The sequence below is a fragment of the Nuphar pumila genome, chromosome 2 (assembly GCF_984573655.1).
Source record: "Nuphar pumila chromosome 2, dmNupPumi1.hap1.1, whole genome shotgun sequence".
Taxonomy (NCBI): Eukaryota; Viridiplantae; Streptophyta; class Magnoliopsida; order Nymphaeales; family Nymphaeaceae; genus Nuphar; species Nuphar pumila.
In genome coordinates, this window is record NC_143250.1 from 107,834,964 (window position 1) to 107,860,506 (window position 25,543).

At 37.2% G+C, this 25,543-nt stretch overlaps 1 protein-coding gene across 1 annotated transcript; it reads right to left on the reverse strand.

Moving 5' to 3' along the window:
* Window positions 1–3,759: 3,759 nt before the first annotated feature.
* Window positions 3,760–25,543, reverse strand: LOC149846624 (DNA topoisomerase 1 beta-like). Its single transcript, XM_089996460.1, has 16 exons — window positions 25,410–25,543; window positions 19,141–20,327; window positions 18,814–19,008; window positions 10,222–10,302; window positions 7,339–7,398; window positions 7,107–7,201; window positions 6,863–7,019; window positions 6,611–6,739; window positions 5,444–5,524; window positions 5,244–5,334; window positions 5,029–5,162; window positions 4,830–4,913; window positions 4,655–4,744; window positions 4,455–4,558; window positions 4,205–4,373; window positions 3,760–4,123 (listed from the first exon to the last, which is right to left on the reverse strand). The coding sequence occupies exons 2-16, from the start codon at window positions 20,275–20,277 to the stop codon at window positions 4,055–4,057; spliced, it is 2,676 nt and encodes an 891-aa protein (XP_089852586.1). The 5' UTR covers window positions 20,278–20,327; window positions 25,410–25,543; the 3' UTR covers window positions 3,760–4,054.

Consider the following 25,543-nt stretch of genomic DNA (forward strand, 5'->3'; position numbering starts at 1 on the left):
TCTCAAAATACATCCCACTCTTCCTCATTTTCTTTGCTTCTCAGCAATCCAACACATATAGATTGCTTAAGCTTATCATCACCACCTGAACTCAAGCTCTATAGCTTTTGATTCTTTCATCATTCTCAACTTCTTGCATGAAGAGATGAACATCCTGCCCCAAGGAGAGAGGATGTCAAATCTTGTCCTTAAAAATTACGGCTATAAACAAGAGAGAGAGAGAGAGAGAGAGAGAGAGAGATTGCCACTCAGCATTTGATATCCATCTTTATCTTCATAAGATGTCTAAGTTTTGAACATCATTGCAAATTTGCATGGTAGAATCCACTACCACCTTGATAATTATGAAAGATCTATATGAACAAGGTGTTATTTCAATAAAAATGAGTGAGCAAAATCCTAGTTTTTCGACATATCCAATGGTAAAGCATTTAACCATCATCTACAGGGTTAGTCTCCAGCAGCATACCAATAGCGATCAATCATAGATTCCTGAATGCAGCGAGCATCCACACCAACACTCCATCTTGAAGGGCGCCCATGTGCAGTTTTGGGGTCAAGAAACTAGAAGTACCCCCATTTGATTGACTACCATTATCATCTTTCTACTTTTTCACTTTTATTCGAAGATTATTAAACATTATTTAACTTTAGCTATGAGAATAATGAAACGCAAACAGTTTCAGAAGCAACTGTATCTACTATAAGAGAATCAATGTGTTCCAAACTAAAAATATCCCAAGGCCACAAAAACATTCAAGACCAATACCATACAAAATATTTAGCAGGCTTATCCTGACGGAGACTAATGCCAAAGCGGTAAGAAAATGAGTCTGTGTGTTCCAAATAGATGGAAACCAACTCATTAATGGCTTTCCCTAGGGCAGCCTCGGCCAAACTTGATTTTGAAACTCCTAAAGAATTTTACATCCAAAGCATATCCTGTGTTTTTTCAGAACAATCAAGTAGAGAAATCCAAGTTTCATGAGAGTGAAATCGAGAAAAAATGTGATAAATCAAAACTTCTCTCCCAAGAGACCAACAACCCACATTCTTCCCACATAACAAGGATTTCAAGGAGAAGCTCAGATCTTACAAATAGAAAAGAGAGAGAGAGAGCATATATATATATATATATATATATATATATATATATATATATATATATATATATATATATTTGTTATCATTGTTTACTCAATAAAAAAATATGTATTCGATTAAGCATCTTCATGCTCGTATGTCAATTTTAAAGAGGTAGAAAATTCAATGGTTGATATTGTGTTAAAGTTTGATGATAAAATATTCACAGTTTTACATCAATTCAATTCAAAACAAAACTTGTTTCTTGATAAATAAGCAATGATAAGTACATCTACTGTTAGGATCTAGCATAAAACACCTAAAACTATGATTTTTTCAGGATCCTAATGGTGACCTAATGAAAAAGCAACGGGATATACTTTGACTCCTTCATGACAAGATACTCTCTACGAGAAACACATGGCTGCCAGCATTAGTTGGATAATTAGATCATGCAGATGCATTTGTTATTATAAACCTTGGATATAATGGTTAGTTTAAAGTTTTATGTGGCCATCGGTTTCTACATTCTTTTAAAGTCGCTCACACATCAAAACCTCTTAATCTAATATATGTTCTTTCTCCATTAAAGAGATAATGAAGATCATATTTGTGTCATAAGATCCCCAAAACATTTAGGTACTATTTGGATGCTAAACCTGGTTTTGGGTGGAAACCAAGTTTTTAGGCTAAAACTTGGTTTTGTGTCAATTTAAATGACACAAAACCAGGTTCATGTAAACCTGGTTTTGGTTCAAACAGGTTTGTGAAAACTTTGAGGGAAGGCAGTTTTTTCGTTAACCAAAGTTTTTTAAAACTTGGTTTATTGTGTGTGTGGTGGGGGGCTGGCTGTGCGGAAGATGGTCGAACTAGCGCCGCTCTCACCAAGTGGTGTCGTTCCGACCATCTTCGGCCCAGTCACCTTGGAAAATGACTGGATTCTGGCCTGTTTTTTTTTCTAAACTCTCTTGATGACCAGCCACTTTTCCAGCCAGTGGGTAGCTGAAAATGGTTTGCGCTTTTTTTTAAACCATAGATGCCAGACCTTTTCCGGCCACCCACCAGCCGGAAAATGGCTGGGGTCATTCTGCCCTTGATGGGGAGAACCATCCTAGCCAAATTCCGGCCAGGGGTGGCCAGAAAATGGCTAGCTATGCCCTTTTTCTCTTTCGTTTTTTTTAATTATTGCAAACAAAAAAACTAAAAAAAACAGGTTTTTCTTGCCAAAAACCTTAAAATCCAGGTTTTTGGCAAAACCTGGTTTCTCATAAACTTGTTTTTTTCCCTTGTAATCCAAACAGCAAGAAACCTGGTTTTGCCTCTTGTCATCCAGACAGGGCCTTTAGTGGGAACATTTTAAAATCAATGTGGCTACTAGAGAGAGATCCAAACAAGGCCTTTAATGGGAACCTTTTAAAATCAATGTGGCTACTAGAGAGTAAACCAGTATAACTGATATATGCACATGCACGGCTACCAGTTATAAAACGATGCCATTGGGATTTGAACTTGCAACGTCCCAACACAAGGTGACGTGCACTAGCTGCTCCTACCAAACAAGCGAGCCTCGTTGGTACCACGGCCAAAAGTTGTTGCATTAAAAGTCACCCTTAACACGTGAAGTTAGTAAATACGCCACGCCTTGATGCTGGAAGCTTCGAAATACTTCACAAGCTATGCCACACACATTCAGCTAAAAAGGACAGAAGATACGGTTATTCTTTATGTTATTTCACACCAAGTGTCACGTCAAAGTAAATTGGAGCATCCCTGTAACATAGCTCGAGTGACAGCAGACTCGAGGAGAAGGTGCTGACGCCTTCGTCTCAGGTTAGACTACCATCAGGTGTGGGTGCCTGTAACTGGCGAGCTCTTCAAGTGCTTGGGTATTGAGGCTTTCCAACCATTCGGAGAAAAAAAAAAAGAGTTCAGCAGTACTTGTTCACAAACCAGTTGGGGGAAAAGAAAAGTTATTCACAAACTAGCCGGCATAAAAGGAACAAGCATCTGGACTGTGTCCATTACAAGTTCACCAACTTTGCAAAAAAAATTGAGGAACTCGAATCTATCCAAACGTTACCATTTTTGTGGCCTTAGGTTACTTGAATGACAAAATTAATTGTCTTTAAGACGGAATCTAATTAATAAAGTGCAACCTATTCTCAATTCCTGTCAAATACTAACGCCCCAAATTTGTATCAAACTGTTGTGAAGTAATCTGTACATGTAACATAATAAAAGGTTTCGACCAGTTTCCACTTACCAGTCCATTAGCCCTTTTTCAACGGGCAGTTTTATCCTATCCCGCTCTAATGGGTCATCATTGTTGTTAAGGCCATCAATCAGGGTAAGTTTTCTCTTGGTGCATGTCAAAATGGATGTCATTACCATCAGTGAGCACTGATACCACATATGCACACTTTTGATGACACCCACCATTCACCAAATTCTAAATGGGAACATCAAAAGGATGACAGACATGGACCACATGGGCAAACATCCATAAAATCACCATTCATCCCATCAAAAACAATAATTCCAAGGAAAAAACACTAAATGACCCCCTGGTGGTCACTAAAATCACCTCAGATTAGTGTCTGCTCCCCTAACAAACCAGCATTACTTGCCATTGAACACATTTTAAAAAGGAAAGCAGAAAGAAACCAGAGAGGAATGGAAGCAATCGAACCCTTGCTTTGAATGTTGCTAATGTCAATACATATTTTGAGACGTAGGAAAAGGAATCTCGCATGATACAATGTTCAATTGAAGGCTTCTTTGGTCTCCAGTTAGAAAGCACGGGTTGGGCTCAAACTAACCAAGGGAGCACATGCAATGCAGAATTTTCTCCAAAGGAAAGAATCGCATCTTTGATGGGTATGAATGAGACTCTAATTTAAGAGATCGTGTCATGGGAGAATCCACCTCTTGTGCCTTGAAAATTTTGATGGTACCTTCTAGGTTTCATCAATCAGAAGTTATATTCAGGCTCCACATCCATCGACCACGCAAACTTCGCCAGAAGTGACTTGTTGAATATCTGCAAAAAGTCGGCTCAGAATGTTAGAACAGGAGTCTGCTGAGATGGTTCCATTTGGAAAAGGACGGGAGTAGTTCTCACCTTCTCAATAGGAACCTCATTACGCTTGCACCATGCAACCGATATCCGTGGATCCATATAATTGATCTTTGACGTGCCCAAGGCAACATTTTTCATCTCGTCTTTAGTTTTTATATCCCTGTCTATCTTTTCTATTTTTTCTTTAGCTGCTGCAATCTTCTTCATTAGCCTGCATGTCAACAAAGGGTAAGCTTCTATTTTCTTAGTGAAGCATAAAATAGCTAAAAGTTATAAAGAAATCTTGGTTTACGATTCAGGAGCCAATGCTTTTCTAGGCGTTCCATCAGGATCCCGTGCTGGGGGTTTCCCTTTCTTTGCCCTGCGCAGATCCTCTTCCAGCGCCTTCAGTTCCTCCTACAATTAGCATTACAAAGAATTTGGTATGCAATGGGCAATTTGTAGAAAACCATTTGGAAAAATAACCATATTCTAATCATCTATGAATGCAACCTCTGCTTTAGCCTTCTTCTCAGACAACTTTTCCATCTGGGCACCATGTGATTTAGATTCAGCACGCTGATGATTGCAAATAATTGCAACCTGTAATACGCCATAGCAATGATGGTAAATAGACGTCCAAAAATAGGTAAAATAAGTGCATCTTTGTAGAAAAAAACATTCTCACCTTCTTATTTGCCAACTGATAAGCGGCTATTTTTTCTGCCACAGATTTACTTTCCCAGCCACCACTACCTTCCTCTTGCCGCAACTGCCCATCAATGCAGAAATCATATAAAAGGGAAGTGAAGGGAACATGTCAACAGAGGAAACAGGCAAATCAGGAAAAAAGGTAAGAGATAGCTAAAGAATATAGGACAAAACACCTCTGTATCCAATGTGATAGAGGCATTGTATGTACGAAACACCTTTGCCGTGAGGCCTGGCATAAGACTTTTCAGATGTGCATTAAGCTTACTTGTATCCAGCTTGTCAAAAAGATCATCTCCCTCTTTTTTACCTGATCAAAAAGCAAAAGATACAGTGACCAAACACATATTACATCAGAAAAGACTACTGAAAAGGTGGAGGATCAACTGACCAGATTTGAATTTCCCAATTGCCTCATATACAGGAAGCTCAACTTCCACCATGTTCCTATATCTGATTGAATCTTTTCCGAGGAAATCAAACTGAAAAACACAAATTATAAAAGAATAGGTGAGGAATAACAACAGATGGGAAAACAAGAGACCCTTCAATAGCTTTTTGTTATTTTATTGTAATGATGTGATGCATTACCTCAAGTGACCTAGGTGGCCGTAACGTAACATTTTCAACCTTCAGAGTGCAGCAGCCGACAGTATCTGCCTCATCATCATCCTGTAAGAAATTTATCAAATTCAGAAGCAGCACGTTCATGAGAGTTATACAGAGTTGTACACACTAAAAGCACACACACCAGCAAAGCCACAGACACAAACACATAAGCCAGCCTCTTAATTACTTGCCCTAGCTATCTGGAAGACTGCTGAGCTGCTAAAAGGATTTTATGGAATGAGTAAGAGAGGTTAATCTAAGATGGACTAAACCATCTGAGGTGAAAAGAACAAATGAGATCACAAATATAATTACCAAAATGTCTAGACTGTAGCAGATTAAAACATGTACAAGTGGCATCAAGAGTAAAAGTATTTCAATTCCAATCCAGAAGAGTCTAAGCATGTGTTTGAAGGGTCGAAATTGAGATCAGATTTGGTGTGGAAACCACACAAAAGCTAAGGTGTTTCAAATGCTGAATCTCAAACTCTTTGAGAAAACACACATCAAAGGTTCATTTTTAGGCCAAAAAGGAACATCTCTGGTCCGATCTGAGGTTGTCCAACAAAGTTAAATGCATCTGACATCAAATGCTACCCAAACCATGTATAAAAAATTAAAGTTTGATTTCCATGTATGTGAAGAGTTATGCTACAAAGGTTTAGCCATGTCCATACCATAAATAGGAATTATACTTAAAAGTGGATAATACAGCTACATAGAAATGTAGAAGAGGCCAGATGCATTCTTAGATACGAAGATTCTTTACAACCAACAATGTCTCTCCCATCTCAAAAACCGATACAAAGTAGCTCTGTCTAAAGTCTAGTATCCGGTTTACAAACATGAGGGCTTTCTCATATGTGTTTGTGTGCATTGTATGCATCTCTGAAAGTCACTTCATAATATAACATAAATTCTGATTTAATGAGAATTCTAATTTTTACCATTACAAGAAAGAAAAGAAAGTGAAGAAAAACTATTCTGGTGGAGGAAGGAAAGAAGCAAGAAGACACTAAAGAATGATCTTGTCTTAGTATATAGGCAGTACGCATTTAAACTATTTTCATCAAACTAGATCAAATAAGATAGATCATGAAGTAATCATACCCTTAGAATTTGAGTATGGTTTATGAAAATAAAGATTACCTTTTCATTGCCTGCCCTGAGCGCTAGCTTGTCAATAAGATACGTGGCAACAGCTATTTGTCTTTGTGTGACGTCGGTTTTTGGATTAAAGTGTTTTGTGTATGTTTTCCTAATGTCATCAATGTAGTCCTGCCATCAGAAATGCTCAAACACATGTTACCGGGTAAGCGACATGCTAGTGCACCTTTAGATACACCCTGAGGGCCATTAAGGACACCACAAGCAAGCCCAAATAAACCGTTGGAAATTTACCTTCAGCACTCTTGCTTTTTCATACTTGTCCCTGTCACTTTGCCCCTTCAAAGAACTGCTGGCCGCAAGGAAGACATACTTAAATTCTTTCGGGTTAATTGGATCATTCCAATAAGCTAGCCATGTGACAGTGTTGTCGTGTTTTACCTCCTTCCACCTGTACTTAACCAAAGACAAACAAAATAAAACTCCATTACAGAAAGAGAAAATAAGTGCTAAAGATGTGACTAGGGAAGACCAGGACCTTTGGCCCAGAATTGGACAGGTTGGAATTGGTGCACCCTTTCCAATATTGATGGTAATATCTTTGGGCATGATGCGTCTTTTCAGCTTTCCCATCTGAAAGCCAAATTAGGTAAAAGAAATGGTAACAGGATATTTAATAAACAAGAAAGAGCACGCCAGTGGATGAGCTAGCTTTACTCTCATGGAAAATACTACTACTAGAAAATTAGCTGGTAGAGGGGCAAAAAGACCTTGGGATGCTCTCCACGGCCACGGAAAAGTCCAGGTGGTTCGACTCTGAAGTTGCCAACCTGCAATAAGGAACAAAGCCAGTTTGGAAAAAATGCTTTACAACATGTCTTGGAGAACATTAAGAAAGAAGAAACAAAAACTTTTACTAATTCACCAACCAATAGGGTTGCAAACTTGGAATAGAAAAGAATTAATTACAACTCCCCTCAGAATGAGATAAAAAATTTGTCACATGATTAAAGCATTTTATCACAGTGATGCCAGAAACATGATCAGCAAGAATCTGTAAGAGCGGACACATCATATGTATCTAGCCAAGGCTCTATTAGAAGAGTGCAGCTTCGCATCTATAATAAGGTATATAACTAGATGATTTTTTTTTTATGACGAGGAACCCTCGCCGAAGCGAGGAAAACCCCGAGTGGGGCCCCACAACCACCCTGCCTTCCGTGGCCCACCTCTAAAAGCTATGGACACACCCATACGCCAGCAGGGTTTGATCTGGTGCCTTCATCTCAGCACCCTCATAACCACCCTGATGGCCATGTGGTCGACCCCCACAGTGGTAACTAGATGATTTGTTGGCAACTATGGAAATATTATGGTAGGAAACTTGTAGGAAGCACGGTAGAAACGTCTAATCTTCCAAGGGGTGAATGGCTTGGACCATCACTTAACATTGAGAGATCATAGCAGTTGTTTAGGTGCTGAACTTCAACAATTTCACACATAGAAGCACTTTGAGATAATCCAGATTTTGGAGAATGTGATCTGATTGAAGGATCTAGTTATCACAAAACCACACTACCCAAGCTAGCAGTTTTAGTCATTGTTCCCATTTAACAAGATGAAAAAAAAATGGTCAGTTGAAAAGAGCATCACTTATCAAATTTCTCATGCTGGTTTCAAGTTTCAACAGTCAAGAAAAGCTACTTAACATTGCAAACGTCAAGCTTCTTTGTGTACTCATTTTCTAGTTCATTACAGTGACAGGACACCCACCAAAGTGGTGTAAAGGCCTAAAGTTCTAGTCAAAATCCAAATTCACCTTTGCTAATCGATTGAAACACTTCAAACAGAAAGATCAAGAATTAAACAGCACTTACAAACTAGGTAACGGAATATCACCTTCAACATTCAGTTGACCAGAACCTTCTCAGTAATCCCTTATTGAAATGGATCTAACCATAACAAGTAGCGAGAGAGAAATGACCGTCCTCTTAAACTATAGAATTCATCACCCAACAAGGCAAAACTACAAGATGTTTATGTTGATGACCGAAGGAAAGGTTCTAAGTTGGACTAGATATCAAGGCCGTTGAATTTTGCAATCATCTCTACCTGCTAGATGTAATCATTGCTTACCTTTATCAAGAGAAAATAATGAAGAAAATAATGAAGAAAAGACAGGAAAACAGCAACAACGATTCAAACAACAAGGTTATGAAAATTTATCCTGCTGCTAGAGGTAGATGCCTTACTCTTCAAATAACATGTTTCTATATTAGCAGTTCCACTCCATGCATGCTCAAAATGAAAATTCTTTCTTGCTCATGATCACCACTGTCACTTGTTAGGTGAATCTTGATGCAAAAATCCAATATCACAGTTGAAACAAGTCATACCTTCAGAACCAGAAGCGTACCCAAGAGAAGTAACCAGGAAACTAGATTTGCCCATCAAAATTAATTGAGATAAGTAATCCACCCTTTCCCATTAAGAATGAGCACCATAAAGGGGACAAAACAAAGAAAGAAAGAAAATATATGCTTGAGGATTTCCCTGAGTTCATGAGTGAGAAAATGGTAACAGAAACATAAACAGCAAAATGAGCCTAAGGAAGATTTTTCATACTTATCCATGAAAAGCAGTTTGCTAGAATTAATTCCAAGATTCCAACACCCAGTAAATCATAGTGAAATATATAATCTGAAATTAATTGTTTCTCCTTTTCTCATGCACCAAAATCTCTAAAACATTTTAATCATTTAATGCAAAGAAGTTGCAACTAAGCTTCCATTGTGAGGGCAGAAGCCACCATGAACAACCCATTTCCAAAGATAAAAGACAACTATGATGTGTGGAACACAAGGTTACTTTGTATGAATTTAAAGTTACTTCAAATGTTATTCAGTCTGTTGAACCACAAGACGAGCTAGCAAACAATTAGAGAGCAAAAACAAAAAAAATAAGACCAGAACACAATCACTTGTCCAAACTTCCAAATTGGAAATGAACAATGATGGATATGGCTCAATGGTTTTAAAGTGTTCAAGTTGACACCTAGGCCATGATTATTAGATCCCAGCTTATGTGACCGAGGCTTGTAGCTAAGAAATATGAAGTCAAACGGATCACAGATGCAAGACCTTTTCTATCTTTTTTCTTCGTTGCTATATGAACATTTGAATAAGCTCAATTTGTTGGATTTTTAGAGACTTCTACAGGGATTAAAAATCTGAATTTAAAATTTGAATATGCACTGCCCTTTAAGAAGACGCCCAATCTCCTGACCTTGAAAGCAATAAAAGTATTATTGTTTCATCATAAAACATATTACAGAGTTTCCTAGATAGACAATTGCTGCAAAAAAGCAATAAAAATTGCACGGCCTTAAAAACAGGAAATCATTAGTCTAATTCTGCCTAAATAAACAGAGTGTTGGGTGGCTTCTAATCTTGCACCTTTTCCTGGAATCCAGACAAAACTGATTAACCAAATCTCTGAGACACTAATGCATCAAAAATAGATCTTACAAGGTCCTGCTAAGTTATCCTTTTCTTTGAAAAGGAAACTGCATGAACTATTACCAACAGATCAGACATCTAAAGCATTGGAAACACTAAATCGATGAAAAAAAGAAAAATTAACTGGAAACTGACCTTCTCTTTTATACCGTTAACAATAGCCCACATGAATTTCTCCTCTTGCTTCAGTTTTTCTTCTTTGAGAGCTTTTTTCTCCTACACGAGATGTGAAAGAGGCACAAAAAATCAAAAATAAAATAGAAAAGATTGTCTTAGCTGTTATGCAACACAACTTTCCAAACACAAACATTTGTCTGGTGAAGGTCACTTCCATGAAAATGAACAAAATATCAATCTGAGGGTTTATCTGGAAATCACCAATTATCATTTTAAAACCATAAAAGCCGTTCTGCCAAATATTCATAAGAAAAAACCCTGTTCCATGAAATTTATAGACTACCAGTGAAAATCTATATGCAGGTCCCAGAGAAGAGTATCACAAATATTAAGAAAGTAAAACAGAGGAAAAATATGAAAATAGGGAAAAAGATAATGGTACAAAATATGCATGTGTCCGTGAATCAATTCATAAGCAGCATGGACATCAAACCACTGAGTTTTCATTCAAACCTCTCTTCAGGAGCCACTTCTCAAGATAAGGCAAAACAATGGTGAATAGTTTATGTTAAAAAAAAGACAATTATTATACCCACTGGATTTTGGTGTAATGAACACAGACTCAACATCTTGATAACCAATGTGAAATCACAAAGCTCAAAAAAGAAATGTTACACCAGAACTGAAGGAGCTACTCCATCACTATTATCCTCTCATACAAGCATGCCGACACAATCTTATAATTGATACATGCATTCCCTCGCTTCTTCATACAAAACAAGTTTGATTTGCAATCTTGATTCCAAGTACTAAAGCAGCAACATTCCAACTATTACACCCTGAACAGTTTACCTATATAACGTTGGAATGCATAAGGCCTCCCAGTAATTAGTAGGCATTCAACTGACAACTACTAGCAGTATACATTTCGTGAACAAGATGACCATAGAGCATGTCAAAAAAGGCAGAGTAAACCGCATAAAACCAGAAATGTCCTTACTAAATGAAATGATGTGGAGCGCTCACGTAAAAATACTAATTAGTACTGAATGAAAAACATATTCAGTTATCTCAAGAAAGCTATGAACATGGCAAACACAAACCAACTGGATGTTTAAATTCATCAAATCCAAGCTTTTTGTACATCTTAAACAAAATGGAACATTTAACTTCTCAAGATGTGATAAGTCGTTAAAAGATATCAAACCCTGTTAGAAGAGATGAAACGTCAATTGTATCATATTCCCAAGATAAAACATGAGAAAATAAAGAAACGCAGGAAAAGGAATGACATGCACAGGAAATACACACAATGCCATGAAAATACTGACATGGCGAGACATTGTATCGGTATGCTTTTGATCATACTTCTTGTAGATGCATCTTAATTTGTAATAATGGAGGCAAATATTGACCATGTTGATGCCAACAACACATGCATTGTAAATGATTTTACCTAAGGGCATGTTTGGAAGCAGGAAAATAATAGGAAAAGCTAAAGTAGGAAAGAAAAAATTTTAACTTTCCCATTTATTCCAAACAAGAGAAAATTTCTGAAAGGAAAGTTTTTTTAAAAACTCAGATTTTTTATAGGAAAAATTCCTCCACCTAGGGTAGGGGGGGGGGGGGGGGGGGCGGAGGAATTTCTACTATCAAAATTTTTCTTTTTGCATTATGGCAACCCCTCACCCTCAAAGTATCTCAGCTGCCACTCCGCTGCCTTCCTCCATCTTCATCTCCTCCATTTTCATCTCTCTCTCTCTCTCTCTCTCTCTCTCTCTCTCTCTCTCTCTCTCTCTCTCTCTCTCTCTCTCTCTTGCAGTAACAGTCCACCATTTTGCTGCTCATCTTAGGTTTGTTAAAATTATATATATATATATATATATAACTAGATTAGTAACTAGGTTACTTTAGATTTTTTATTTTTTATCTTTTGGTTCAATTCCAACTAGTCAACTAATGTTGATTAAACAAAAGTAAGAGACGTTTGGAGGGTCCAACGGCTCTATTGAGAGTTGTTGGGCCTCTCCCAACATCTCTATTGAGGCCCTTTGGAAAGTGTATATAAAGGGGTGGATCCCCCTCATTCATGTATCGCTTCTTGCATATTTCAGTCAATAAAATAATATTTTTTTAAGGTTGTTTCAACTACCTTTGGTGGATCTTGTGTGCAAACCCATTTTGTGTCTTTTTGTATATTCTTTTGGTGCTTTGGTAAAACTCTTTTGAGTGTCCACTTTTGACGATTTAGTGAACATCTTCGGAGAAACTTGTTATTTTTCATGGTATCAGAGCAAGGAGATCAAGCAGTACATTGGAAAGCATGCCACTGAAGATTTTCAAGAGATAAAGTCTCTTTTGCAAAATTTATTCAAGTGCTTGTGAGATTGTTGTACCCTCTTGGTGGTGGAATGCATGTGTATTCGTGCTCTTCATTGGAGGTACTTTCTTGGTGGTGGAGCGCTCGTGTGTTCGTTTATTATTGGAGGAGCTCTCTTGGTGGTGGAATGCTCGTGATACTTTTGATTATAGCCTCTCTTTCTTCTTCCTCTATCTTCTATTCTTCTCTTAGCCCTTGTAAACATGGATGTCAATGATAATGTCACCTTAAAACCCATCAAACTTAACGACACAAACTTTGTAACATGGTCTTCAATTATGAAGCATTTCATATGGAGGAAAGGGTTGCGAGCATTAGTGGATGGGTCGGATTTGGAACCCAAACTAATACTTACTAAGATATAAGGAGAAAAAGATGTACCTCTTACGAAGGCAAAAAAGGCTATGGCAACATATGAAAAAAATGGAACGAATAGAGAATAAGGCATGCTAAGATTATGTCTTGGCTCATTAGTAGTGTTGATATCAAGAAGTGCTAAGTCTAACTAAGTTTGAACATGCAAATAAAGTATAAGAATATCTCAAGAGAATGTATTCTATTAAAAATATTGCCCATATTTACAATTTACAAGATAAAGTACGCATTATGACTCAAGAAGGAAAAAAGTATTATAAAAAACTTTAGTGAGTTGTCCGACCTTTGGAATGAGTTGGCTCTTGAGCCACAATGGCATTGTCCCAAAGACATAAAACTTCGTTAAAGGCAAATTGATGCGGAGCATTTCTATTCGTCAATGGTCTAAGACCAAAGTTTGAGTCTACCAAATCGACTCTTCTTCATAGAGGAAAAGTTTTTTCTATTGAAGATACTATTGAAAAGATAAGTATGAAGGAAAATAGACTAAAAAAAAAGATATCTAAAAAAGATGATTCGGTCCTAGCCGTATCTAAGCCGGGAAACTATGTCTATGCTTACAAACCACCACATTATGAGAGACCAAACAATGATAACTATAAAAAACAAGGCAATGAGTTTGAGAAGAAAAATTATTTATTATTATTGTCGTAAACCGGGACATATCAAGACATATTGTTCTAAACTAAAAAAGGGTCATATGAGAAGAAGGTAGCATTGGTTGCACAAGAGTCAAGTGAACTCAAAGCTATACAAGAATCAAACATTGGGAGCAAATCTTTGATTCAACTTGTAGAAGCTCTCCAACCTCTACTCAAAAGAGTTTCCTCGACGAAAGGCGTGATCTCTTCTCTTGGCATCTCAGACACCGGCAAGACTATTTGGCTTCTTGACTCAGGTGCCTCATTTCATATGAAGACAAATAGTGATATATTATTCGAATGTTGTAACTCAAGCAGATCAAATGTTTTTATTGCTGATGGGACATCCCTTAAGATAAAGGGAATAGAAAATTTTGAAAATATTTTAAAAGATTTTTTTTTCCAAAAATTAGATATATTTTGAAGTTAAACCTAAATCTTTTATTTGTCTATCAATTATCTGACCTTGGTACAATGTTTCCTTTTCTTCTATTAGATGTCGAGTGCAGGATCGCCAGTTAGGGAGGTTGATTGGGGAAGGCTATAGGGAAGGAGGCTTATACTACGTGGATTTTTTAAAATACCCAAAAATACCTTTTGTTATAATGTTCAGAAACTGGATTTGGATTTATGGCATAAAAGACTTGGCCATCCTAATGTATCCAAAATTCAGCACTTTCTAAATATAAATTTTGTAATTTTGAAAATTTTAAATTTGAAGATTGTATTCTTGGCAAGATGAAAGACAAGAAAGAACTTTTGTCTCTATACGACCGCTTGAGTTAGTGCATTCGAATGTTTGGGGCTCAACACCTGTTGTATCTAAGGGTGAGTTTGTATACTATGTAATCTTTATTGATGATTTTACTAGACATATATGGATTTATTTTCTCAAACATAAAACTGAAGTTTTTTCATACTTTCAAATATTTCACAAATTGGTCAAAAATAAATTTCAAAAGGATATTTCTATCTTTCGCACCAATTCAGGAGGAGAATTTTTATCAAAAGATTTTAAAAATTATCTGGAATCAAATGGTATTACACAGCAAAAATCTTGTTCATACACTCCACAACAAAATGGCTTGGCCGAAAGAAAATATAGGCATATCATAGAAACCACAAAAACATTGCATATCTAAAATTAAGTACCTAAAGAATTTTGGGCCGAAGCCACTTTGACCACAGTCTTAGTTGTCAAAAGGGACGCCTAAGCGTCGCTTAGGCGACCTAGGTCGCCTAGGCTTGTCACTGCCCAGACATTTTTTAAAGCCTATGCTTTTTAAAAAAAAAAATTGAAGATTTTTTTAAGACATATCATTTGTTTTCTTTTTCGATGAAGAGAAAAAGAAAAAAAAGAAGACATGTTATTTGTCTATTGCTTGTATTATGTCTATTGTTGAAAAGAAGAAGATATTATTTGTCTATTGCTTGTATTATGTCTATTGTTGAGAAAAAGAAGAAGACATTATTTGTCTATTGTTTGTATTATGTCTATTGTTGTTAATATATTTATATACATGATTTTATTTTTTGTGTATTGTTCATGCACATTGGTAGTTGTATGGTTTGTTTATTCAATTGTTAATTTATTCTTAATTTGTTTGAGCAGATTAAGGTTATGTAATCTAATTGTTTTACAATGTTAAACGACATATTATTTGCCTATTGCTTATTATTGATTGATTTTATGTTGTATAATGTTTTTTATTAGATTTTTTATGTTTTTTAAATTTTTTATTTATTTTGGGTACCACTTAGGCCTTTTTAGGGGCTCACCGCCTAGGCTCCACTTAGCACCTATGACAACTAAGACCACAGTTTATCTTATTAATAGAATGCCATATGTTATCTTGAAAAATATACCACAAGTAGAAAAACTTTTTAAACTTATTCCTGATTATTCTAGACTTAGGGTTTTTAGATGCAAATGTTTTATATTCACTAATAAAAATGATAAACTTTCTCCTCGTGCTATTTCATGCGCCTTTTTTGAGATATGCAAATAATAAAAAAAGTTATAGATGTTTTTATTTTAAAAATAAAAAATTATATGTTTCAAGAAATGTGTCTTTCTTAGAAAAAGAAAAAAAATGGATTTAAAAATCCTAAGGACATAACAGAGTATTCTTTTCTGTTAGATCGAATTTCAAAGATTGATGATTGGGATGTTGATCTTGACGAAGATCAAGATATCGAAAATGATACGGTGAGTGAAAAAAATCTCATGACAATGAGATAAGTGAAGAACAATCTCAAAATCAGAATTGTATTCAATATTTCAGGTGTAGTAGTTCGGAACATCCATGTGCCCTTCAAAAATATACTAATGAAAAACATGTAGAAACACAAACTAGAAGGTCATAAAGAGTATCAAAACCCCCTGAGAAATTTGTATCCTAGGAGTCCTTTTCACCTCAGTATCAAGCATACATTGCATTAATATATTCATACATAAAACCCTCAAAGTGTGATGAAGTAAAGAAACATTCTAAATAGGTAGAAGCCATTAGGATAGAATTAGATGCTTTGGAAAAGGCGAATACTTGGACTATCTAAGATATTTCCCTAAGAAAGAAACCCATAGGTTGTTGATGGGTCTATAAGATAAAAAACAAAAATGATGAAACCCTTGAAAGGTACAAAGCTAGGTTAGTTGTCAAGAGATACTCCCAAGAGTATGGAATAGATTATCAGGAAACCTTTACACATGTTGTTAAGATAACCACAGTTAGAACCGTAGTAGCCCTTGCCTCTGTGAAAAAATGGCCTATATACCAAATGGATGTCAAAAATGAGTTTATCAATGGTAAATTGGTTGAAAAAGTCTATATGGAGGCACCGCCTATAGTTATTTCTAAGAGAAAGGCTTTTCGTTTAGATAAGGCTTTGTATAACCTTAAACAAGCTCCAAAGGCTTCGTATAACAGGTTTAGTAGTTATATTTAATGTTGAATTTCAATCTTGTTTAACTGATACAACCTTGTTTGTTAAGATTTTTTATACAGGTATTATTATTTTCTTTCTTTATGTGGATAATATGATCATCACAAGAGGCAACAAACAGGGAGTTGAAAACATTAAAAGACTTCTCAAAACACATTTTGAAATGATTGATTTGGGATTTTTAAAGTATTTTCTTGGTATAGAAGTTGCTTATTCTTTTAGAGGTTATTTGCTGACTCAATCTAAATTTGCGTTGGATATTGTTGTCAGGTTTGGTATCTTAGATGATAAGAAGGTTGACACTCTCAAAGTTGTAAATGTCAAAATGAAGATTGGTGATAAGGAACCACTTGAAAATCCAACATCCTACAAACAACTTGTCATTGCGCATGGAATTCACACAGCAAGCCGGTTTCAGCATGCTCTCACCATTGTTCATATGAGAGCAGTTTTGTACATTATTAGATATATTAAAACTTTTGTTTTTCGAGGACTTTTCTTGTTTGCTTCTTCATCATTAGATTTAATGGCTTGTACATATGCTAATTGGGGAGGTGATCCCAATAACCAACACTCAACAACTAGTTTTTTTTTTGTTTTTAGGTGACTCATTGATTTCATGGAGATGTAAGAAACAAAAAAAGGTCTCGCTTTCTTCAACTGAACAAGAATACCGAGTCATGGCTACAACCACTATGGAAGTAGTCTGGTTAAGAAGATTGTTGGTTGGCATGAGAGTTCAAATTCAAGGAGCATAAAAAATGTGTTGTGACAACAAAAGTTCCATCAATATCGCCCGCAATCGAACCTTTCATAAATGTACCAAGCATATTGAGATGGATTGTTACTATGTGAGGAGTATCTACATGGCACGATTGATCTTCCATATGTTACTTCTGAATATCCGTTGGCGGATTTCTTCACTGCGGATTTCTTCACTAAACCCTCTCGTTGCTCCTAGATTTCACATTCTCTTAGACAAACTTTCGGTTATTCTACTGTAAGTTTGAGAGGGATTATTAAATATATATATATATATATATATATATATATAACTAGATTAGTAACTAGGTTAGTTTAGATTTTTTTATTTTTTACCTTTTGGTTCAATTTCAACTAGTTAACTAATGTTGACTAGTCAAAAGTAAGAAACGTTGGGAAGGTCCAACTGCTCTATTTAGAGTCGTTGGGCCTCTCCAAACGTCTCTATTGAGGCCCTTTAGAAAGTGCATATAAAGGGGTGGATCCCCCTATTCATGTATTGCTTCTTGCATATTTCAGTCAATAAAATAATATTTTTTAAGGTTGTTTCAGCCACCTTTGGTGGATCTTGTGTGTAATCCCATTTTGTGGCTTTTTATGTGTTCTTTTGGTGCTTTGGTCGAACTCTTTTGAGTGTCTACTTTTGATGATTCGGTGAACATCTTCGAGGAACTTGTAAGGTTTCCATGTATGAAAATTGCCATTGTATCTTCTTTGGTGGGCCCCTCTTCTCATTGAAGAGATCCAACTTGATCAATAATGAATTATAGGTTGAGCTTATGGAGACCATCATTGAATCCTCGCTGCCATTCACGATGGATGGACAGAACTTCTGAGCATGTTGTTGCCCACCAATTAGGACGATGGAGAAGGAAAGGGTTGCTGCCCACCAATTGTTTGTGGATATGTCTCAAGAAACATTTTGAGTTTTAACAAGTGGGTCCACAACATTATCACATTTATCATATTTTTCCAACTTGATTTTCTTATGTGACACAAACGAGAGTAATTTTTCACATGAGAACTTCTCATATGTAAAATATTCTTTTCCTATGAGATTGTTTCTCACTTCCAAACGTGCCCTCAAAATTGCAGGGAAGATTGGAAAACTTTTCAAAGATACCACATTTCTACTAAACGTATTTAGCATTTAGGTATCAAATGTATCAAACTTTTACTTGCTTTTCCTTGAAAATTCTATATATGGTTATAAATGTACTGATAAATTGATATTCAACAATCCTAAAACCTGTAAAGAGATTTTAGATAATTCAAGTATCAGAAATATCAAATTAAAAGAGTATGACAGTGCTTTTTTTTTAAATGGAATCGATGAAGTAGATGAATGCGACTACCAAACAAGAAGCAGGCACACAGGTATGAACCACTGCAACAACGTACAAGTATTATTTCCTAGCCTAGGCATATTTGAACCAACCGAGCATATACCACAACAATCTTTTGCATGTTTCTCTTCACAAGAAAAGTGACTGGGACAGGATCTACCTCTGAACTCATTTGTTTCTTCTTTTCTTTCTCCTTCTGATACCAATCATAGATTGGGGTGAAATCACATAGCTCGAATTTCTTTATCTTATGATTCTTCCCAAGTATGGGTCTCCAATCATTCATGAAATTTTCGATGAATGTCTGTTTGGTTGCATATTCTGTATCTTTCATCACCGCAAACATTGTTGCCACCTGAAAATTTTTTAAGAAAAAAAAAGTTTAGGGGGTTCTCTACCTTAATCACAACACAAAGAGAGCATATAGAATATTTAAAACACCTCAATGCCAAGTAGAAAGTACTGGGAAGAGACTTATGAGAAGTACCTCCTCCTGTTCAGGAGTCAAATCAACTGGTTCTCCATTATAGAGCATCTTCACACCATGAGGCTTATATGGAGGAGGAAATATTACCCCATTGTGCTCCAAGGTAGTCCATTTCTTTCCCCCGCCTGACCCTGGTGGAACTTTTGCTGACTTACCATACTGCAATTTGGAGTTTTTCAATGTCTTCTTAAGCTTCTTTGTTGATTTCTTGATTGAAACGACAACCTTTGTTGAAACCTTTTTAGCAGGGGAGTGGTCACTATCTGCAATTGATTTCTTTATCCCTTTGGCAATAGGATGATAGTCTTCATCATCTGATGATTCTTTTGGCTCTCTCTTCAGTCCAGCTTCTATTTTAACCTTGGTAGATAGAGAGACAGTAGAAGTTTTTGCCTTTTTAACTGAAAGGGAGCTAGCTGAGCTATTGACTTCGCTCAACGGCCTCTTCTTCAGATCCGAGTTTACCTTTGAAAGCAATTGACCATTTAAACCTTTGCCAGAACCATTTTGCTGAAACTTAAAAGATAAAGGCTTCTTGTCCTCATCAGAGTCTGACTCCATTTTGATAGAAGTACTAACAGGATTTAAAGACTTCATTGTTGCCCTCAAAGCCAACGGTTTATCATCTTCAGAATCTGATGATGCCTTTGAACTTATCTTTTCCTTTTTCAGATCCTTCAAATCATCAGGCTTAGGTTTAGCAACCACCTTTGGAACTACTGATCTTCTGAAATTCAATGGTTTGTCATCATCTGAATCATCAGAATCCATGCTTGGTATATTAGGAGGCCTGCTCAAAACCTTTGACTTGTTGTTGCTTATTAGGGTTTGATCTGACAAATGGTTTGAAACTGACCGAGCAGATAATTGAGTTGAAGCCTGTGAGCCTGCAGTAAGTGGCTTCTTTGTCACTATCTTCGTAGGTGATGCACCTTTATCCATTTGCAAACTTGAGTTTTGGGGTTGAGGAGCCCTTATATCAGGGGCAGGTTTTTTCTGAGGCGGCTTACTCATCGATGGATCTGATTGTTTTGTTTTGGATAGTGTGCTGGTTCTCTTGAATACCAGAGGAACATCATCATCATCATCATCGCTGCTTACAATTAACCTACGCTTAACAGGTTCGTGAACAGCCATTGTTTCACGTCTCTATTTTCACACTGATAGTGGTATGTTTAGATTACCATCTGCATTTATAACATATCACAAATTTTAGTACAATATCAACCAAATGAAATTCAGATGGGAACCAACAGGAAGCAGAGAAACAATAAAGGGCAATAAAAAATGTTCACATTCTTCAGGAACTCTATGATGCAAATTCGGAAACTCTCTCTCTCTCTCTCTCTCTCTCTCTCTCTCTCTCTCTCTCTCTCTCTCTCTCTCTCTCTCTCTCTCTCTCTCTCTCTCTCTGTGTGTGTGTGTGTGTGCAACTGATGTTTTGCTTTGCAGTCTGAAATGCAAGGGATCATTGACCCTTCGTAGGATATTGGCAAATTAAGAAAAAAGTTAAGGAACACACACACACACTATATACATGTCATTGCCAGGTTCTTGATTTACTCTTCTTGTGTGACTTTTCTACCAGTATTTTTTAATGTAAAATTTCCATTGTCAAAGGCATATTTTAGAGAATTTGTTTTCATTTCACACATTGCTAACTATGGAGTATGGACCAAGATGATCATAGATATTGAAGACTTATTCCTCCATCTACACAGGATTTTCTCAAAACTGTTTCAATCAAAATCACATTTCATACTCTCAACTCTCAAGATTCAACTACCAATTTACTACTGAACTAATCCGAATTGCCATGCTTGTGAGAAAACCAACAAACTCATCCCCTAAACCAAACAACCTAACACTTGCATCTCACTTTCTAGACATAAACCAAATCATACTTCTAACTTACAAATCAAAAACACAAAAATCCCAATTTTAGAGCATCACATTACAAACATGTTCATGCAAGAGCCAAACAAAATGAAGAAAATAATTGCAACTATTAACCCAAAAGAATTACAATTTCCCCGTCAAACCTACCAAAATGCCACAAGCAACAAAAGAAGCAAGAATCAAACAAAGGGCATCCCAATCTCAAAGATGCCAAAAAAAACATACTTTATAAAGACTAAAGAATATCCAAACACCGTTAAAAGCCCTAATTGCACCAAGTAAAAGAAACCAAGTCGCATAAAAAACTATGGAAAAAAGCAAGTCATCTATGCATGTTCAAATTGATTTATATAGACTAAAAACCAACCTACTAACTACAAAAAAGCATAGTTGGTGTCAAAATTTGAAGAAAAGCGGGTCGGCAAAACCTTGCCAAAAAGGGGTCTTGCGCGACCTTGAGTTTGGGATACAACTTTCTGAAAAATAAATATTTTTGTATTCCAACTATTAGTTGGACTATTATACCTTATAGCTTTTTAGATTACCTAAATCTTATTTATCTCACCCTAGTGACCAAGCACCCCAAAAAAATGTTCTAAACATTTAGTACTTACTTTAATATCTTGTTTATCTAAATAATCAGGTATTTCCAAATAGGGCCCTAGAGAGAAAATAAAAATCACAAGAAAAAGAGATTTTCTAAATTCATCATTTGATAGAGTGAAATCCTTGAGGATAAGATGATTTTTATCATGAAATGAAACAACCAACAACAGGAAAGATCAACATCAAAGAGTATCGGAAACGAAGAGTCAAGTGGAACATCAAACCTACCTCCCCATTCTCTCCACATAAAAATATCGACCCCCCTCCCTGTTCCATCACTAATGAGAATAGATCTTTCTAAGTTCTTTGTGATCCTTGGATTCATGAGAGAAACCCAAACTAATAAGGAATCTCTCCTCTAGGAGTTCCCTTCTCCTATCAAGGGCAAGAACTAAGGGAGCGCAAACCCCCCCACTCCCCTCTTTTTATAGGTTTATCTGCCCTTGGTTATGTAAACCTTTGAGGAATATCTTATGCATCCTTAGGGTTTATCAGAACAATAGCAGTGCTCGTCCATTCTGTCTCACCCACCCTTCTATAAGTTCTTTTTCTTTTTTTTTTCCTTTTCTGGATTGGGTGGGAGGTGGTGAAAACTATTTCTACAAAGTCCAAATTGACACTTGTCCACAATCTGACATGCACTGCCAACTGGTTGTGACTAATTACTCAACTCTGCATTATCTGTTTTGCCCTGCCAACACATGAAGCAATTCCTCGCACTGGAATACATTTCCATTTGTTCTTAGCTAATGTCTCTCCCCAACAAAGCTCATACTCTACATTGACCCAACCGACCTGTCTAGCCTCATGATACTCATTTTACACTTCATCCTCCTCAAGTTATTCCACTTGGCACTTGTGCCCAATCGCTTCAAGTCCCCCTTTTGGGAAACAGAGAAGATGGTTACGACATTGGCTTCTGGCTCATTCACCCTCTGGCATCCGCCCATATCCTCTCCAATTTTAGTTCACACTTCTAGAAGGAGCAGTGGACCCTTATCAATTGGGGAGACCATTGTTCTACCATTGAAACTATTCTCCAAACAAAGAAGAAAATGGAACTATTGGCGAGCCACCGAGAGTAGCGAAGTCAAGGGGGTGAAACGAGCTTGGAGGTTCGATCATCCTATAAAGAAAGCATCGCAAAAAAAAAGACAAAGCTTGGTAGTGAAACGAGCAAAGCAAACTAAACAACTTCACAAAAGCACTCGCAAAGCCTATATTGCTTTTTTTCTTTGCGTACGAGCAAAGCATGTAGCTCCGAAGCGAGTGTTTTGGGAATGCCTTGCATCATACCTACCTTTTACTGTAATAGAAAAGGTAGAAAAGACCGATCGACCCGGCTAACAGCTCCTGCATCTCCTACATCCCCAAGGGGGGGCTTCTGCCAAGTCTGCTATTAGGAGTGCGTCTTTTCAAAAAAATAATCAATAGAAGTCTCAATAAAAGTTGACTAACTTGGCTCTTAAATCAACGATCTATTGCTCTCTCTTAGTTGCAGATCCCCATGATTTTTTTGGATATTTGGATGGAAAACTCTCATATCCGTGATTTATGGTAGAGAGGTTTCCATCCCAGCTAGAAGGATTAACAGAGTTGAGTAGCAACCCCTACCTCCTTTCTGAGATTGATGCATGATTAGCAAGTGTAATCCACCAGTCGTTGCCATGAGGTAGGAAGTAGCTTCATTTATTTCCCTCCGCCGAGAGGAACGGACCCACGGAAAGTGCAACCGGCATGCTCCAAAGATGGAGCAGCTTCCCGCTTGCTCCTGAGTTGGTTGAAAGGAGAACTCACATACCCTCTAACACCGGATGGCGCTAGCTGCTGCTACCGGGCTTTCATCCATTCGTCCATCAAAGAGTTGGAAGGCGGGTTATCTCCAAAAGGCATTGACCTCTCCTTGAAGGGGAAGCTTATTCACTATCCATCGGTCGGCTGTTGTTTGAATCCATCTCTTTTTGTAGGAATCATAAAGCTTATCGAAACAGCTAAAAGTTTTCAAGAGGTGGGGCCATTAAGGGTATCTGGAGGGGAGTAAACCTCTTAAATGAGGAATGCTACTATTAAGATGACTGCTGACAAGATGAAGTCAACTCGGGAGGTGGATAGAAGGAATAGAATCGGTCGACCTAGTCCAAGAATGGTCTTGTGATAGACTTTACTGAGTCATCGTTGTTTTCACCTTCTTTGTCTTTGGCTCTAGATTGACATGGCTGGTAGGGATGGTGCAGATTTTGAATTGTTGGATGCATGTTTTTTTTTTGGTATTGATATGTTTTCATGAGGCATTGTTAGTCATTGGTTGTTTGAACTTGAAATACATCAGACTGCGATGAAGATAAATTTCCTATGATAATGACAATCAGTGAATCTGCACATACTTAGGACCTGTTTGGATGACAAGCTGGAAAACCTGGTTTTTCTATTTGGATGACAGCATGTTAACCTGCAGATAACCTGGTTATCTGAAATTTTCTGTTTGGATGACAATTAACCTGATAATGCAATTTTTTCACCAGAATAGCCGATAACAATTAATCTTTCAGTAACTATGATTATTTTTTTACACAGTTTAACATACTATCTGTTTGTCAATCACTTTTATAAAAATATATACATATTCCTATCTATAAAATGTTCAAATGAGGAAATATCTTTTCATAAGCAGAAAAGAAGGTTCTTCACAAAAGAAAGCCCAGTTCAACGGCACACAATCCTACACAGATTTGCATCTAGCATGCATGTCATGTACTCCACCCCACCCTTTCTCGAATCAGAAGCAATAGTGAAGGTGAATTCACACAAGCACCAACAACAACAATAACAACACCAGAAACACCAAAAGACATGATAGCAATATCAACAACAGATGATAATGCTTATCCAAAAAACAACAAATACTAATATTGTTGTTGTTCCTGCTGTCCGCCTCCCAAAAAATCAATCAGCATCTTCAAAGCATGTGAATTTTCGAAAGGTTTCAAAAACTGGGAAGACGTACAAATTTTAAAAACACTGCTGTGATGAACACGATTCGCTCCATCAAAAAAATTAGTTTCACACTTTCAAAAACAATTAGAAAGTCTTTTGGATCACTTGGCCAAGGAACTACAACGTTTAGGTTTGAGCTAATGCCAATCCACAGGATACAGTATGAACCAGTATTTGGCCAAAATTGATCAAAGGAACCAGCATCAGACTCGAACCAAATCAGGATTTACAAATATAATGGCAGTTAGAAAATCAAGCAATGACGAGCCCATAATTCTGTCATAATTCCGTTTGATTAGCATCTCACATCAAAAGAACTCCACAATCGAGAAAAAAATTGAAATCAACAATTAATTCTCACAAAATTAGTGCAGAACACCAAATTAAAGGGAAAACTAGAGAGAGAAAGAGAGAGAGAGAGAAAGAAGGGGAGATGGGAAGACCAGGAAAGGGGCTGCCGCCTGGCCCTTTTCCGGCCAGCAATACAGAGAGAGAGAGAGAGATGGAAAAGTCTAGCCAGAAATAGAGAGATAATGAGAGAGAAGGGCAGCCGGTAAATGGCGTGCCAGCTGACCTATTTTCGGCCAGATAGGGAGAAGAAGAGGAGGCGGATGCCCCTTTTCCGGCCTGAATGAGAGAGATTGAGAGGTAGAAATAGAGAGCGGTTGTAGGCTGGCCCCTTTCCGACGGGACGGAAAGAGAGGGCCGGGCGGTAAATGGGGCCTCTGGGGGGCCTTTTTCGGGAAGCAAAATAGGGAAAGGGAGTGTACCTGCGCCGGAGGCGACGGGACGCCGGTCACCGGTCGGAGGAGAAACTAGGGCACGCAGGGGAGAGGGTATCAGGAGAGGAGGCAGAAGGCGTGGGGAAGGGGGTCAGATTGAGCAAAATAAGACTCACACCCAT

Excerpts from the sequence above, each read along its gene's own strand:
- LOC149846624 (XM_089996460.1), bottom strand. The coding sequence starts at position 20,277 with ATGGCTGTTCACGAACCTGTTAAGCGTAGGTTAATTGTAAGCAGCGAT. Across the intron at positions 5,335-5,443 it reads GGCCACCTAGGTCACTTGAG|TTTGATTTCCTCGGAAAAGA; the intron begins GTAATGCATCAC and ends TGTGTTTTTCAG. Across the intron at positions 4,124-4,204 it reads ATGAGGTTCCTATTGAGAAG|ATATTCAACAAGTCACTTCT; the intron begins GTGAGAACTACT and ends GACTTTTTGCAG.